Source organism: Grampus griseus (genome assembly GCF_964374135.1).
Source record: "Grampus griseus genome assembly, chromosome: X".
NCBI lineage: Eukaryota > Metazoa > Chordata > Mammalia > Artiodactyla > Delphinidae > Grampus > Grampus griseus.
In genome coordinates, this window is record NC_138999.1 from 12,443,638 (window position 1) to 12,461,727 (window position 18,090).

Here is an 18,090-nt window from a genome sequence, read left to right on the forward strand (position 1 = left end):
AAAGAACCGATACAGGTAAAACACTCAGAACTTCACTGTCCAATACAGTTGCCATCACCCATTTGTAACTACGGAGCACAGCAGATGTGGCGAGTGTGAACTGAGATGTGCTGTGAGTGTAAAAAAAAAAAAAAAAAGACAGTGGATTTTACAGACTTGGTACAAAAAATATTAAAAATCTCATTATAATTTTATATTGATTATATATTGAAAGATAATATTTTAGATAATTGGCTGAAGTATACTATTAAAATTAATTTCAGCTGTTTGTTTTTACTTTTTGAGTGTGTCTACTGAAAATTTGAAATGACATACGGCTCCCATTATATTTTCACTGGACAGCTCTGACTTAGAATTTGGTACCTTGTAAACCTACAAAAGATGTCAGCCATTTTCATTTCTCATCCCAAGAAATTCTAGACATTCACTGTCAGTAAAGTCTAATGATAAAAAGGGAATGTGGGAGCAGAAACGGAGACAGATAAGGGAAAGGGAACAAATATTTATGAATTACACTCTTTGTTGCTAGGCCCATTATACACCATGCACTATGCGTCATTCTCCCTATTCAGCAGATGAGGAAATAAAGGTGCAAAAATAAATTTTCCTAAGGCCACAGAGGTATTAAACAACAGAGCTGAAATGTGGACCCGGGTCTACTGGACTCCATAGTCCATGCTCTTTTCCATCTATAGTACTGTCAAAGGATTGACTTTTTTTTTTTTTTTCATTTTAACATCTTTATTGGAGTATAATTGCTTTACAATGGTATGTTAGTTTCAGCTTCACAACAAAATGAATCAGTTATATATACACATATGTTCCCATATCTCCTCCCTCTTGCATTTTGTCGAAAGCTTTCTCTGCATCTATTGAGATGGTCATATGGTTTTTCTCCTTCAATTTGTTAATATGGTGTATCACGTTGACTGATTTGCGTATATTGAAGAATCCTTGCATTCCTGGAATAAACCCCACTTGATCATGGTGTATGATCCGTTTAATGTGCTGTTGGATTCTGTTTGCTAGTATTTTGTTGAGGATTTTTGCATCTATGTTCATCAGTGATATTGGCCTGTAGTTTTCTTTCTTTGTGACATCCTTGTCTGGTTTTGGTATCAGGGTGATGGTGCCCTTGTAGAATGAGTTTGCTATATTTTGGAAGAGTTTGAGAAGGATAGGTGTTAGCTCTTCTCTAAATGTTTGATAGAATTCGCCTGTGAAGCCATCTGGTCCTGGGCTTTTGCTTGTTGGAAGATTTTTAATCACAGTTTCAATTTCAGTGTTTGTGACTGGTCTGTTCATATTTTCTATTTCTTCCTGATTCAGTCTTGGCAGGTTGTGCCTTTCTAAGAATTTGTCCATTTCTTCCAGGTTGTCCATTTTATTGGCATAGAGTTGCTTGTAGTAATCTCTCATGATCTTTTGTATTTCTGCAGTGTCAGTTATTACTTTTCCTTTTTCATTTCTAATTCTATTGATTTCAGTCTTCTCCCTTTTTTCTTGATGAGTCTGGCTAATGGTTTATCAATTTTGTTTATCCTTTCAAAGAACCAGCTTTTAGTTTTATTGATCTTTGCTATCGTTTCCTTCATTTCTTTTTCATTTATTTCTGATCTGATTTTTATGATTTCTTTCCTTCTGCTAGCTTTGGGGTTTTTTTGTTCTTGTTTCTCTAATTGCTTTAGGTGCAAGATTAGGTTGTTTATTCGAGATGTTTCCTGTTTCTTAAGGTAGGATTGTATTGCTATAAACTTCCCACTTAGAACTGCTTTTGCTGTATCCCATAGATTTTGAGTCGTCGTGTCTCCATTGTCATTTGTTTCTAGGTATTTTTTGATTTCCTCTTTGATTTCTTCAGTGATCACTTCGTTATTAACTAGTGTATTGTTTAGTCTCCATGTGTTTGTACTTTTTACAGATCTTTTCCTGTAATTGATATCTAGTCTCATAGCGTTGTGGTCGGAAAAGATACTTGATACAATTTCAATTTTCTTAAATTTACCAAGGCTTGATTGGTGACCCAAGATATGATCTATCCTGGAGAATGTTCCATGAGCACTTGAGAAAAATGTGTATTCTGTTGTTTTTGGATGGAATGTCTTATAAATACCAATTAAGTCCATCTTGTTTAATGTATCATTTAAAGCTTGTGTTTCCTTATTTATTTTCATTTTGGATGATCTGTCCACTGTTGAAAGTGGGGTGTTAAAGTCCCCTACTATGAATGCGTTACTGTCGATTTCCCCTTTTATGGCTGTTACTATTTGCCTTATGTATTGAGGTGCTCCTATGTTGGGTGCATAAATATTTACAATTGTCATATCTTCTTCTTGGATCGATCCCTTGATCATTATGTAGTGTCCTTCTTTGTCTCTTCTAATAGTCGTTATTTTAAAGTCTATTTTGTCTGATATGAGAATTGCTACTCCAGCTTTCTTTTGGTTTCCATTTGCATGAAATACCTTTTTCCATCCCCTTACTTTCAGTCTGTATGTGTCTCTAGGTCTGAAGTGGGTCTCTTGTAGACAGCAAATATATGCGTCTTGTTTTTGTATCCATTCAGCCAATCTGTGTCTTTTGGTGGGAGCATTTAGTCCATTTACATTTAAGGTAATTATCGATATGTATGTTCCCATTCCCATTTTCTTAATTGTTTTGGGTTCGTTATCGTAGGTCTTTTCCTTCTTTTGTGTTTCTTGCCTAGAGAAGTTCCTTTAGTAGTTGTTGTAGAGCTGGTTTGGTGGTGCTGAACTCTCTCAGCTTTTGCTTGTCTGTAAAGGTTTTAATTTCTCCATCAAATCTGAATGAGATCCTTGCTGGGTAGAGTAATCTTGGTTGCAGGTTTTTCTCCTTCAACACTTTCAATATGTCCTGCCACTCCCTTCTGGCTTGCAGAGTTTCTGCTGAAAGATCAGCTGTTAACCTTATGGGGATTCCCTTGTGTGTTATTTGTTGTTTTTCCCTTGCTGCTTTTAATATGCTTTCTTTGTATTTAATTTTTGACAGTTTGATTAATATGTGTCTTGGTGTATTTCTCCTTGGATTTATCCTGTATGGGACTCTCTGTGCTTCCTGGACTTGATTAACTATTTCCTTGCCCATATTAGGGAAGTTTTCAACTATAATCTCTTCAAATATTTTCTCAGTCCCTTTTTCTCTTCTTCTTCTGGGACCCCTATAATTCGAATGTTGGTGCGTTTAATGTTGTCCCAGAGGTCTCTGAGACTATCCTCAGTTCTTTTCATTCTTTTTTCTTTGTTCTGCTCTGCAGTAGTTATTTCCACTATTTTATCTTCCAGGTCACTTATCCGTTCTTCTGCCTCAGTTATTCTGCTATTGATCCCTTCTAGAGTATTTTTCATTTCATTTATTGTGTTGTTCATCATTGTTTGTTTCATCTTTAGTTCTTCTAGGTCCCTGTTAAATGTTTCTTGCATTTTGTCCATTCTATTTCCAAGATTTTGGATCATCTTTACTATCATTATTCTGAATTCTTTTTCAGGTAGACTGCCTATTTCCTCTTCATTTGTTAGGTCTGGTGGGTTTTTATCTTGCTCCTTCATCTGCTGTGTGTTTTTCTGTCTTTTCATTTTGCTTATCTTACTGTGTTTGGGGTCTCTTTTTTGCAGGCTGAAGGTTCGTAGTTCCTGTTGTTTTTGGTGTCTGTCCCCAGTGGCTAACGTTGGTTCAGTGGGTTGTGTAGGCTTCCTGGTGGAGAGTACTAGTGCCTGTGTTCTGGTGGATGAGGCTGGATCTTGTCTTTCTGGTGGGCAGGTCCACAGCTGGTGGTGTGTTTTGGGGTGTCTGTAGACTTATTATGATTTTGGGCAGCCTCTCTCCTAATGGGTGGGGTTGTGTTCCTGTCTTGCTAGTTGTTTGGCATAGGATGTCCAGCACTGTAGCTTGCTGGTCGTTGAGTGAAGCTGGGTGCTGGTGTTGAGATGGAGATCTCTGGGAGATTTTCGCTGTTTGATATTATGTGCAGCTGGGAGGCCTCTTGTGGACCAGTGTCCTGAAGTTGGCTCTCCCACCTCAGAGGCACAGTACTAACTCCTGGCTGCAGCACCAAGAGACTTTCATCCACACGGCTCCTTAATTTGGGATGATTCGTTGTCTATTCATGTATTTCACAGATGCAGGGTGCATCAAGTTGATTGTGGAGCTTTAATCCGCTGCTTCTGAGGCTGCTGGGAGAGATTTCCCTTTCTCTTCTTTGTTCTCACAGCTCCCAGGGGCTCAGCTTTGGATTTGGCCCCGCCTGTGCGTGTAGGTCGCCGGAGGGCATCTGTTCTTAGCTCAGACAGGACGGGGTTAAAGGAGCCGCTGATTCGGAGGCTCTGGCTCACTCTGGCCGGGGCGGGGGGTAGGGAGGGTAACGGAGTGCGGGGCGGGCCTGCGGCGGCAGAGGCCCGGCGTGACGTTGCACCAACCTGAGGCGCACCGTGCGTTCTCCCGGGGGAGTTGTCCCTGGTTCCCGGGAAGCTGGCCGTGGCGGGCTGCACAGGCTCCCCGGAAGCGGGGTGTGGAGAGTGACCTGTGCTCGCCCACAGGCTTCTTGGTGGCGGCAGCAGCAGCCTTAGCGTCTCATGCCCGTCTCTGGGGTCCACGCTTTTAGCCGCGGCTCGCGCCCGTCTCTGGAGCTCCTTTAAACAGCGTTCTTAATCCCCTCTCCTCGCGCACCAGAAAATAAAGAGGGGAGAAAAAGTCTCTTGCCTCTTCGGCAGCTCCAGACTTTTCCCCAGACTCCCTCCTGGCTAGCCGCGGTGCACTAACGCCCTGCAGGCTGTGTTCACGCCGCCACCCCAGTCCTCTCCCTGCGCTCCGACTGAAGCCGGAGCCTCAGCTCCCAGCCCTGCCCGCCCCGGCGGGTGAGCAGACAAGCCTCTCGGCTGGTGAGTGCCGGTCGGCCCTGATCCTCTGCACTGGAATCTCTCCGCTTTGCCCTCCGCACCCCTGTGGCTGTGCTCTCCTCCGCGGCCCTGAAGCTCCCCCACTCCGCCACCCGCAGTCTCCACCCGCGAAGGGGCTTCCTAGTGTGTGGACACTTTTCCTCCTTCACAGCTCCCTCCCGCTGGTGCAGGACCCGTCCCTATCCTTTTGTCTCTGTTTATTTTTTTCTTTTGCCCTAACCAGGTACGTGGGGGGTTTCTTGCCTTTTGGGAGGTCTGAGGTCTTCTGCCAGCGTTCAGTAGGTGTTCTGTAGGAGTTGTTCCACGTGTAGATGTATTTCTGGTGTATCTGTGGGGAGGAAGGTGATCTCCACGTCTTACTCTTCTGCCATCTTCCCGGAAGTAGGATTGACTTTCTAATGGTACAGTTTAGATAATGTAACCGAAATTTCTTTGGCGTGGGTGAGGGCATCCTAGAATCCTTTAAATCACCCACACAGGAGATCACCTACACTAAAAAACCTAAAAGCTGCTGCTGGACACAAATCAATCAATCTCTCTCTCTCTCTCTCACACACACACACACACACACACACACACACACACACCCCTGCCGTGGGTACATGGGAATGAAGTGGTCATACACCACGGTCTATGGCACGTGGTCACAGACACCCATGAAAGCCCCTCATTTTGTATTTTTTCTCCATCATTCTCTGCCTCAATCCCATTCCCCCACTGGCTCTCAGTCAAGCATACCTAATGAACATTCTTCCAACCTACCCTCTGTATGTTGATTTAGAAAGACAGATGGCCTTAAAAAATAAAGTGGTATTGTGTGCAAAACTGCTTTCTTGTTCTTATTTATTTCACAGTATTTCCTGAGATCTAATAAAACAGCTGTAAGTAAACATAATCCATTCCTTCTAGCAGCTGTACCATATTCCATAATACGGAACCTCCAAATTATACTTATCTTTTCCCTAAGTGGTCGCCACCTACATCATCTCATGACCACCATCATATGTCTACTTGGTGAAGCTTTGCTGGAGTAAATATCTATGAGTGGAATGGCTGGGGCATACCCTACATGCAGCGCTAGCTTCACTAAGCAATGCCGGCTTGCTCTCCACAAGGAATACAGTTACACTCACTGGCCACGCAGGAAGTTTCTATCTCCTCCTGTCCTTCCCAGCACTTGATAATACCCACCTTCCTGATTTTTGTCACCTTAAAAGGTATCAAGTGGTAGTTTATTAGAATTCACACTTCTCTGTGTATTGGTCAGAAGAATACCTCTTCATATTCTTCTTAGCCTTCAACAGTTGGGTGGAAGATATTCTAAGACCTGGTGTCTGGAGTTGCCACCAATACAAGCATCTAAATTTCAAGAAGGCACAAACGTCTCACCTCAGAGGATGGAGAACTATGAGTACATGCTTTGTTCTCCCAACTATGTTAATGTTCTGGCCTCACCGCGTACATTGATTTCCTGCAGATGTAACTGCTCTAGGGCTCAGAGGTTTGCTTGTGCAACAAAATCTCATGGAACCAGGGCTGGTATTGCAGTAAATGTGTGTCCTATTATCTTTGGGGATATTTTTTAAGTGAGACAAATGAGAACTGGGGTGGAATGAATTCCCGTTTGGCAGTCCTGATGGAGCCACAACCAGTCCAGGGAGGCAGCCCAGCCTACTGCACTTACAAAGGAAAAGAAAATCCATATTCTACCCAAGCAAAGCAGAATTTAAATTGGGTGAGGACACTCTGGAATTTCATTTAGAATATACTTTTTAATTATAATTTCTTTTGACTTGGTTTATAAAGGCAACGAGTTTTAGATCAGAACCTTATTCTCTTCTTAGAGATTTGATGATGGGAACTTAGAGCCTAGAAAGGTGAGAAAAACTGAGCCAGGCAGGTGTCTGAAGGTGGTGGGAAAGGGCCCTGTTCTCAGTTTCAAAACGGTTGCCTTTAAAAGGAAGCATTTAAATTTCTCCAATTGCTATTTATAGTTGGACCAGGAAAAGAAAATTTGGGGCCATCATGGTTTCCTTCCATGATGTTAAAAATGATCATCTACGTGGAAGCAAAGAGAGCAAGGGGGCCTTCATGAGGGGCTTCAGGTTTCATGAAAAAGAGGCAAATTATCATTATTTTATTCGTCAGTGAACCTGGTGTTTAATCACCCCATGTTGCGTTCCAAATGGAACCACTCTAGTCTCCACGTGGGTGACCCCTTCAGACAGTGACGTGAGAGCTGTACCTTTGGAATTTTGCACTGTTTTGGTTTGGGTCATGCAGAGAGGGCGAGAAAAGGCAGAGGAGGCAGAAGAGCAATAACACCAGGAGAAACATCATCAGTATATTCATGATTTTCTTGAAGACACAAGAGAATGAAATTGACAAGTTAAAAAAAGCGAGAGAGAGAGAAATTACCAAATTACCACAAAAGTTTTACACGGTAAAGATGATGAACAATTTTCATGCTTAAAACAATGGACATACGTTTTGAAGGCCTCCTAAAAGTACTGAGTTATTCCACTGGACAACTCTGACACCTACGAACAGAATCGCTTTCACTCATGCTGTCTCCTTCACACTGTCTAGACTCACTCCACCCTTTGCCAGGCCAGTTTGCTCCTAGATTCAGGCCTGCTTCTCCTGACGCTTCCAGACTGGGCTGAGCCCCCCATCTGTTCTGCCCTCCCCTAATCCCGCCGTGTTTACTAGCCCAGTGACTCAGCAGAGCATACTCGTGTTACCAGTGGATGTGTCTGTTCCTCCGATGGTGCACTTCCAGCTCTCTGATTTTTTTCCTCTTTTTCCCTTACATCTTCACAGAGTCTTGCACATAGGTATCCCTCAGTACACATCTGCTGAGCTCAACTGAACTACAGTGGCATAAATACCTTCCTGGAAAATCCTCCCAGTTCCCCAATGGCCAGTGCGGGAGTCCTTCCAGCAACGGCTGGCTCTGACCACGTCCTCATCTCGTTTTACTAAGGGTATACACTCAACGGCCCGTGGCCTGCAACACATGGTGAAAAGGACTCCCTGCGGTCGGAACACCACAACATGCCCTTTCTTTACAAAGTCATCCCCATCCATGATTTAGAGCCCATTAGAGTGGAAAACTTTTAATGCTTATCTCTCTTGGAGTACCTATACCTGACCACAGGACAATTCTTACTGAAGCTTCAAGTAATCAGAATTCTACCTGACACCAAATTTACTCATCACATTTTAGTGTAAGTTTGGTCAAACTGTTCAAAAGCCACATGATCCCAAAGATTTGTGCTTCGGGCAAAATAAAGTATGGTGTTCGTAGCTCTCAACAGTGTAGCTCTTTATGTGCCAGTGCCAGTTTTTAAAATACCAATATCCACTTCATTTATATCCACAGGAGCTCAGTTTTTAATGCAACAGGCAAGAGCCTCTGAAGCTCTCTGAAGCTGTCCTGTGTTTTCTCACTGTGGTTAGAAAAAAAATCTGTTATGTGTTCCTGGGGAAAGGCTTCTTATATCCTAAAAGGACAAGCCTTGACAGTCACAGAAGTGATTATAAGGATATGTAAAGTGTCCGCTCACCTTTACTGAAGGTGATACCTTGCTTTTTATAGCTTTCATTATGCTCTTAGTCTAAATCTGCTGCTAATTTGTAACCCTGATTAGTAATGGCCAACGATGTATGAATGACTCAGGATGTAACTTCTGATTTAAAAGTGCACTTATCCAATCTTCATTTACTGGCAGACGAGGGCTCGTCGACACCACTGGAATGTTCTTCCTAGGTGATTGGGTCGACAGGGACATCTTGAAGGCATAAGAACATCTGGCACCCTTCGTGCGCACCAGGAATGGTATTTCTGGGGTGAGCAGGCTGCCCTGGGCAAGAGCAGCCTTCTGTAGAGCTGATGTGAGCAGATCCCGACCACTGTTTATTTGAACATTCCTAACTGCAGATGAAGTGCAACTACGGCTGCCAACTCAGGACAAGGACAAGCTCTTTGGTGTCTTCCTACTTAGTGAACGACACTAACAGACCTAACTGTGCCTGGTCTCACACTCAATCAGAACCAAGATTTGCACTTGTCTGTGCAACGAGGCTGATCATTTGCTCGGGCTACCCAGCCTGTGATGGGGCGGGTCCTATAGAATGAACTGCTTTGTGAAATTCGAGATGAGACAGGGCTGCACACAGCACCCCACCTGACCTTACCCTCAAACTATGCTACTGAAAAGCCCTGGGAGAGAGAGGGATGCAGGAATTTATATACAACCAAGGTCAGCCTTAGGTAAAATCCAGGAGTAGGCAAACTTGGCCTTGGGTCTCCCTCCTCCCCAGTACTCTGCATCATCTCCTTTCACGCTGTCACAACCCCACCAGCATCTGGTTGCTTCTGCTTGCCTACGCAGCCCCCCATCATGATCCCCAAACGGCCACTGCACCCCTACTAGCCAAGCCTTTGTATAAGCCATTACAACACATGACCCCTGTCCCCATCTCTTTTCTTTGTTTCCTTTCCTACCTCCATCCACACAAGGAAAATTACTTCTCCATCCTCCGGACCACCACGGAAGTTTTACACAACCGCTGTTTTAGCATTTCTTGTATCACATGATACTTCTAACGTTGGCCCGTTTCTCCCCGCCCCCGGCTAGACTGTGACCTTATCTGAGGACAGAGGCTGTATTTTATTCACATCGTATCTCTAGGGCTCTGCACACTGTACCCACAGCAAGTATCTAATGACTGAATGAAAAGAGCTTGTAGAGAAATGGGACGCGTGAATCAAATGATAATTGTCAGTCCAAAGATCTCATGGATGGTGAAGACAGGATGGCTTTGTGGATCTAGGGCAGCTGAGAAGGCTTCACTAAAGAGAGGGGACTGGGCTGGGCCTTGGTGATGACTAGCAAGGAGATGCAGATGGTGAATTCCTCGGCTCCACATTTCTACAGGACTTCGCACCTGACAATAACCTTTCCTCCAACTGCTCTGTTTCCCTCTTGCCCTGTGTCAGAGGAAGACCAGGAGGCTCTCTGCCTTGTGTGATATTTCCCTGCCTCTCGCCCCACACCCACCCATTAAAATACATTTATTTAAAATCTGAAAAGGGAAATTCAGCGTGAATTCGTTTGGGTGATTGTGAATTTCTCAGGAGGGACTTTTTAAAAGCATTCCTCATAGCATTTAATTAAACATGGACCATAAAAGAAAAATCAATGGAAATAAAACCCAGTGGAAAATGACATTGTTGTCACAAAGAAAGATAAAATTGCATCATTAAAAATCTTGAATTCCTAAAATGATCAAATTATATTAGGTTTCCAGAAACTGCCTCTTAGAGACAATGGCCATCCATTAAAAAAATATTTAGGGGCTTCCCTGGTGGCGCAGTGGTTGAGAGTCTGCCTGCCGATGCAGGGGACACGGGTTCGTGCCCCGGTCCGGGAAGATCCCACATGCCGCGGAGCGGCTGGGCCCGTGAGCCATGGCCGCTGAGCCTGCGCGTCCGGAGCCTGTGCTCCGCAACGGGAGAGGCCACAACAGTGAGAGGCCCGCGTACCGCAAAAAACCAAAAAACAAAAAAACAAACAAACAAAAAAAATTTAGTATTTAATATAACACTGAATACTCCAGTATTTTTTTAAGCTCTTTTATATTTGTACCTATTTTTCTTACACTGAAAAATCTTGATTCCTAAAAATGTTAACAAACTTACTCATTTGTTTTATTTCATGATATGTACAAAACTGTTTTATAATTGTAGTGCCAACATTAACAATACAAACACAAGATGAAGTTTAAAATTTTATGTTTTTGCCTGTAGAATATATCCCACTCAAACTGTACAGTCAGAGAACTATGTTTAAAAGCCCTTAAAATAAATATTTTCTCTGTATGGTTATGATGCTGAGATCTTTACACAAATTTTTCGGTTCTTCATTTGTTTCCGTTCGGTTTTCATTTTAAGCTTTGGGTTTTTTTTTCCTTTTCTGGTTTTAAATACGTAAACATTTACATCTTTCAAAATTAAAAATAAGAAGACATAGTGAGAGAAGTCCCAGGTCCATCCTTATCCCCCTCCATCCCAAAGGGAATGTTTTTTTAAATATCCAGTTTTAAAATCTATCACAGAGCGCTCCGATTTATAAATAGAAACAATGAACACAGAGGCCTTTGGAAGAGAGGAGTCCTTTCTGAGCAGGTGCTGTTTTCCCTCTGCTTGCTCTCGGGGCCAGCTGAAGCCTGTTACCCGAGCTCCCTTCGTCAGAAACCCACGGCTCCACTCGCAACCTCTGGCACTGGGAGACTAGCCATGATTCTTTTTCAAGCTAGACTCATGAACCTGCTGGAATACTTCAAAGGAAAAACAAGTGTCTGTGCTACCTGCTTTCAAGATTTATTGTTTTTTAAATGCTACCTTGAGAAGTTGTTCTTCTGGGCTTGGTAAGGAAAGAGAGGCCTCCTGTGGGAGGGGGTCAGCTTTCCCCACATCCCCAAGTGAACAGAAGCCAGCTCAGAAAGGCCAGGGAAATGGCGGGGGGAGCGGGGGAGCGGAGAACCTGGAGCCAACTGTAAAGTCGGCAAGGTCCAGTTCACATTGCCAGATCCAATTTAAAAAAATTCAGACTGCCCCTGAAAGAGCAAAATGGGTACAATGTAAAAATGTTCTAAGTTTACTGTCCAGTGTTACTGCCAAAAACCCACTGCCATTTGGACGTGCTGTAAGAGCATTTCCTCGAAAGCCACATAAACTACATATTTTTTTAATCAAATTAAGGTAGGGGGATACTGACAAAATTCTATATTGATGATAAAGTGTTTCAAATGACATTTGGCCCTTGGAGTTTCCCGGATAAAAACAAAAGCTGCGAAATGTGGTACAGGCAGCTGTTTCTCTAGTTCTGGTATAAGAAAAGGCGTGTGTGGGTACCAACGACCTGCCACAGCCTGGAGACACCCCCAGTTCTCCGAATCGGAGGTGACAATCACAGGCTTGGCTACAAATCACATGCTAGCCCACAACCAACACAGGCTGATTAGTGGGCACGTTGGGTTTTGGTGCAAGGCACACGAGGTCTCCCAATGCCTGCTGGAGCTAAATCGGGGCCAAGAAGGGGGACGGCCCACAGGGACGCACTGAAAGCCAGTATGTTCGCTACTGCAGATCAAGCCACGCCCTGAAACCCACAGGAAAGACGCTACCAAAGACAAGGAGACACCTGTCTGTGGACCCCCAAAGGGAAGCACGAACCTCCAAACCTCTGCTCAGTGGTTGGTGTCACTGCTTGAATTTAAGAAACCTGCAAGGAACAATGTGGGTCTTGAAAAACAGCCTAGTATTCATATTTAAAGAAAAGAATCAATCTGGTTTTTATTTCCCTGCTTCCGAATCCCTTATAGTTTATTTCATTTGAAAACGGAAATTAGCTAATTCCATTGTTCTCTCAACTTTTTAGTTAGCTTGTATGAAGCTTACTGCAGTCATTCTTAATCCCTATATTGTCGATCTTATTACTTCACCCTACTTTCTTATTCCAGCATTCGTTTACATTTTAACGATTTCACTTATCCACCCAGCAAATATTTACTGATTGCCCTGTATGTATCAGCCACTGTTTCAGGTGCTGGGGGCACAGTGGTAAACAAGATCTGAGCAAATTACATGACACGCTTGGCAAACTCTTTTGGAAACTGAATTTTTTAAATTTTGGTTATCCAATACATGAATATACAGTCTGCTCATCAGAAGGAAGCTTCTTCTTGTTATGACTGTGGGACACATGAACACTGCACAAAGCTTCTGCAAAGAAGTAAAAGTAGGACTTCCCTGGTGGCGCAGTGGTTAAGAATCTGCCTGCCAATGCAGGGGACACGGGTTCGAGCCCTGGTCTGGGAAGATCCCACATGCCACGGAGCAACTAAGCCCGTGCACCACAACTACTGAGCCTGTGCTCCAGAGCCTGAGGCCACAACTACTGAGCCCACGTGCCACAACTACTGAGTCAATGTGCTACAACTACTGAAGACGGTGTGCCTAGAGCCCATGCTCCACAACAAGAGAAGCCACCGCAATGAGAAGCCCGTGGACCACAACGAAGAGTAGCCCCCGCTCACCAAAACCAGAGAAAGCCCGCGTGCAGCAACGAAGACCCAATGCAGCCAAAGATAAAATAAATAAAATAATTTTTAAAAAAAGTAAAAGTAGCAACCACTTATAGAGGGCTTACTCGACGCCAGGGATTGTTCTAAGTTCTTTACCCATATTAACCAAGTTAATCCTCCCAATGACCCTCTGGGTCATTATAATTATCTCCATTTTACAGATGAGAAAACTGAGGCCCAGCAAGCTTACATGACTTCTCTAAAGGCAGTCAGTGGTGGAGCTGGCCTTGAACTCAGCAGTCTGGCTCAAGGTAGCCTTTTTCTGACCCCGGTGGGGCTGAGGCCTCCTTAAGGTTTGCTTCTGACATAATGTAATTTAAAACAGCAGGAGGCAAGAAGAGGCGTTTGTTGGGAAAAGAATCATGTTGCAGAGAGAACTGGCAATAAATATTCCTGATCGGCTGCCTGATAAGGATGGAATGGGGTTTGGAGAATTTCATACTCTCATGAAATAAACATGTGATTTTTGACCTTCCAGAAGTGACAGAAACTATTCAAAGTATCCCATTTTTATCTTTTCCCCCTTTCAGCCTTCACTTTACACTGTGCTGTCCTGGCAGAATCTTGCTCACAGTTGGCTGTGGCTTCCCAAGGGCTAAAGAAATGCCCAGACACATACAACCTGGGGAACAGGGACACATCTAGCTTTGGGAATATCAAAGGTCAGTCGTGCTGCGTGCAAAAGCTTATAGCGTTCTGCACAAAAACCCCCTCACTACATAAAGGTTGAAGATTTGCCAAAAGCCACAGAATTGGACCTTAACATCTTCTATAGGTACCTAATCAAACTGTCCCTCCTGATAAGTGAACTCCCATGTCTTGAATCCCAGGAACATTACACATATTACAAACTGTGGTCCCCAGACCACAGCAACATCATCACCTGGGAGCCGGTTAGAAATGGAGACCCTCAGGCCTCACCCAGACCTGCTGAATCGGAGTCTGCATTTTAACAAGAGCCCCAAGTGATCCATGTGAATATTAAAATCGGAGAAGCGCTGGAATGGTCACTAATTCCATTTTCTAGCTATTTAAGGTGCTGGGAGGGGAGCTGTTGGTGACTCTCTATTGGTTATAAACACATCAATCTCTTGAAAGGTATATTCTCAGCCTCACCTCGTGATTTAACTTAAAACTACCTTCCTGATGCAATACAATCTTCAGTTCGTTTTTATGGTAGATCTAGACTTTTTACAATCCAATCATTCCTGTGTGAGCAGACATTAAGGCTTCAGATGTGCAAAACTACGTTTCTTATGACACCCAGAAAAAAATGGTCAAGAGCCCCCCGTGTGGACAATGACTCACACTGGTGTCTTTTCTTCAGAGCAGGTTAATTGCCTTTCCCAAATCCCAGCAAGTCCCTTTAGCATAGACCACAAACATAAATCTCAGCCCAGCTCCTGCCCAAGTTAACACAAAGTAATCAAAATAATAATAACAGCTACCGTTCGTGTGGTGCTTACAACACGTCTGATGCTGTTTTGACAACTTAAAGTGTAAAAAAAAAAAAATCACTTAATCCTCACAGCAACCTTATTTTACACATGAGGACAACGAAGGACAGAGAGGTTCAATGGTCTGCCCTAAGCCACACAGCTAGTTCATGGTGGTGATTCTAATCCAGGTCAGCTGTCTCCAGAGTCCACACTGGTAACCACAGCACCGCATGGCCTCTCAGAGCCCAAATTAATGCTGCCCAGGCTTCCAAGAGTCCCTTATTCAAATGCTCTCATAATAAAGACTGATCGGGCTTCCCCGGTGGTGCAGTGGTTAAGAATCCGCCTGCCAGTGCAGGAGACACGGGTTTGAGTCCTGGTCCGGGAAGATCCCGCATGCCGCGGAGCAACTGGGCCTGCGCGCCACGACTACTGAGCCTGGGCTCTAGAGCCTGTGAACCACAACTTCTGAGCCCGCGTGCCACAACTACTGAAGCCCGCCCACTTAGAGCCCGAGCTCCGCAACAAGAGAAGCCACCGCAATGAGAAGCCTGCGCACCGCAACGAAGAGTAGCCCCCGCTCACCACAACTAGAAAAAAGCCTGCGTGCAGCAGCGAAGACCCAATGCAGCAAAAAGTAAATATAATTTATTAATTAATTAATTTTAAAAAATAAAGACTGATCAGTTATTTAGGAGAATGTAATTCACTTCAGAGGTTTCAGTTGACAAAAAGAGAGAGGCTGGCAGCTACTAAGACATTATTTCACTAAGTTAAAACATTATTAACCTCTGGTTTCTAATTCTTAGTTGGGATTGCAAGAGCACGTGGTCTGCTGCTTGGAAGTGCTTTAAAATGTCCTCCTGCCTGTAACTGGTACCAGCTCTGACATTAAAACTGCACTGTATTTTCTATAAATGAGAAGCAGTTCTAAATGTTAAGGATTCATGATATTGCTGGCTTTGATTATGCATTAAATCAGTGGTCTAATTTCTCTTTTTAGCTGCAGATAACTCTTTTTGTAAGTGAAATCTTAAAGACAATACCAATACATGTGACTGGGTAAAGCCCTGGGCTTTGGTTGAAGTGGAGAGAAGGAAATCTCTTGACCTTTACCATCTGCCTCAGTATCCCAAGAAGACCCGTCCCTAGAGTCCTGAAAACACAGAATGAAAAACGCCAAGGGCAACACAGTGAGCCGCCTCTCCTCTGCACCAATTCAGTTCTCCTTAGACCCTCCCTGCCTGACTCTACACAAGGTGAGGTCCTCTGCCTTATACCTGAAAGACCTCACAGGACCTGTATTCTCCCCTGTGAAGCTGAAGAGAAGGAAACTAGACGCACAGTTGAAAAGCACACTGCCCAATGCTTGGCAAAACACGAATGGGTCACAGAAACAATGAAGGGTGACGTTTCCAACTGCAAAGTAACGTGGAGGCCTGCCAGGGCGTAGATAGCAGTCAGCTATATATGCTTATTAGGGAGTGAATTTTGATATTTTTTTTCTTCAATCACTTCTGTTTGCACTGGAAGCAAAGCAAAATAACACATACTCCTAGGCACAGTACAGGAAAAGAACTGCGGGTTACGGTGCAGGAAATACAAAAACCAGTGAAGTCCTAACCAGTAATCATGACCAATCTCTTAACCATGAATGCATCCCACTGCCTGGCCATCATCCCTGTGGGTGCATATAAACAAAATTTAAATTTACATAAATTAGTATTTAAAATAGTTTTAAGTGCTCTTTGCACGAAGAGAATGGCAAAGTGGTTCCCAATATATTGATACCACTCAACAACAAGTAACAGACAACAGGTAGCACGTGTGGAACTGGAGGTGGGGGGGGCCCTCCCAGATCCCCCCTTCCCATCCCTTATGATCATTTCCGCCTAAGAGACCACATTACCGAGCTCACCACCAGAAGCCTGGGCTCCAGGCAAGCAGTTCTGGTGCGCAATTAACACAGTACTGGCCATACCCTTTTCCTACCAAAATCTCTTCACAAAGTTTAGCCAAAATTGATCTCATTTGATTAAAAGGTGGGACCTGGAACCGAAATATTATAAAGTCTCAGTTAAGAAGAATGTACAGGGCGTGGCGTGTATGGATTAAATACATGTTCAAGTTAATTTTTTTAAAAACCTCTCTATGATGTCGTAGTGTGCTGTCCTTACTAAGTTGAGCATAAATAATTAAATCAATCTTCGGGGAGTGGAGTCAGTTCTGGTTTTTGTTTCTTAAACGAGGCACTCTAAAACTGCACGATAAACAAAAGGAAACAGGCTCAATCTGCACACATATTAAGATGAATCTTGAAAACTGCTTTTTTACCAAATTCTTTACATGGGCTTGCTTTCCTGTAATTTTCCTAACTCTAAAGGTTTGCACGTGGCAAAATAAATTCTGGGTTCCCTTAGGTTGCATTTATTCTGACACCTTTGAAGCAAGTCCATCCCCTGGGACTTGAACCGTGACAAACCCGGTGAGAGTTGTCGACCCAGAGCGGGCCAGCCTCGTGTCGCCGCATACCTCAGCTTTCACAAACACACCACAGCGCGGCTTACCTTGACTCCCAGGGCTTCTCCAGAAATGACAGCAACGGTCACGGCCTCCTTACTGGGTTTAGGGATTTCGCTGCTTTTCAGTTCCTGGTACCGAGGCTCCACCATCTTCTGTGTGCTCCTCAAGTTAACCCACAGCTGTAGGCCGTGGACTGGCTCCTCCGAGCAAGGCATCTCGGCGTGCACGATGCCCCGGCCCGCGGTCATCTACTGCAAACACCAGACCGGCAAGAAGGAAGTGCGACCCGGCCTCTAATGAGTCCACAGGTGGGACGATTACCACTTGGTAACTAAGTCAGGCACCTTACAAGTCTGCTTTCCGAGGAATAACAAAACGACAGAGACGACTGCTGCGGCCCTTTCCAGTTTTCCAAACATGTCCCATGCTTCCGCGTGTGCGATCAAATCATCAGCTCTGGAATTCACACAAATGGAAGAACCCCCTCTTTGACATCCCTGAGTCTTAGATTGCGCCCCTAGATGGGGAGTTGCGGGCAGAGAGTAAACTGAGAAGTGCTCTCCGGAGATGCATCTTAACAAGTGAAGAAAGCAGGACTGGGCAGGGGGAGAAGCCAATCACCAATGCAGTTATTGTACAACGGAGGCCTTAGCCGAGCCAACAGGGAGCTCTGGAGTCAGATGAAACTTCAGAATTGTCCCAAATTGAGGCTTTCCTATCCCCACATCAGCAAACCCTTGACTGTGGGCCACCCTGCAGTAGCGAGCACAACCTTGGGAGAAGCGGTTCCCGGGACAGAGGGCAGCGCCCAGAGTGGGATGCAGCTGAGAGCCATCAACAGCCGGTATTCGCAGCAGCTGGAGGACACAAGGTGGGCCTACTGGTACCCATGGAGGCCCACGGGACCCACCACACCATAGGCAGCTGACTTCAACACGGGGAACGGAGCCCTCACCACTTGGAGGAAGTTACTGCCTCTGCTCTTCTGCAGACTTTTCAAGCGTTCATTTATTTCTTTACTAAGAGCACATGAGGGGCCAGCCCCAGATGCCAACCTCGGG

At 44.3% G+C, this 18,090-nt stretch overlaps 1 protein-coding gene across 1 annotated transcript in view; it reads right to left on the reverse strand.

The window, feature by feature from the left end:
• PIR (pirin) overlaps positions 1–18,090 on the reverse strand; it is a gene marked incomplete at both ends in the record, with an annotated part of 100,367 nt that overhangs the window by 42,687 nt on the left and 39,590 nt on the right. Inside the window, 2 exon segments of the mRNA XM_082681203.1 lie at positions 17,074–17,277; positions 17,668–17,886. Coding sequence (XP_082537329.1) covers positions 17,074–17,277; positions 17,668–17,886 — 423 coding nt within the window.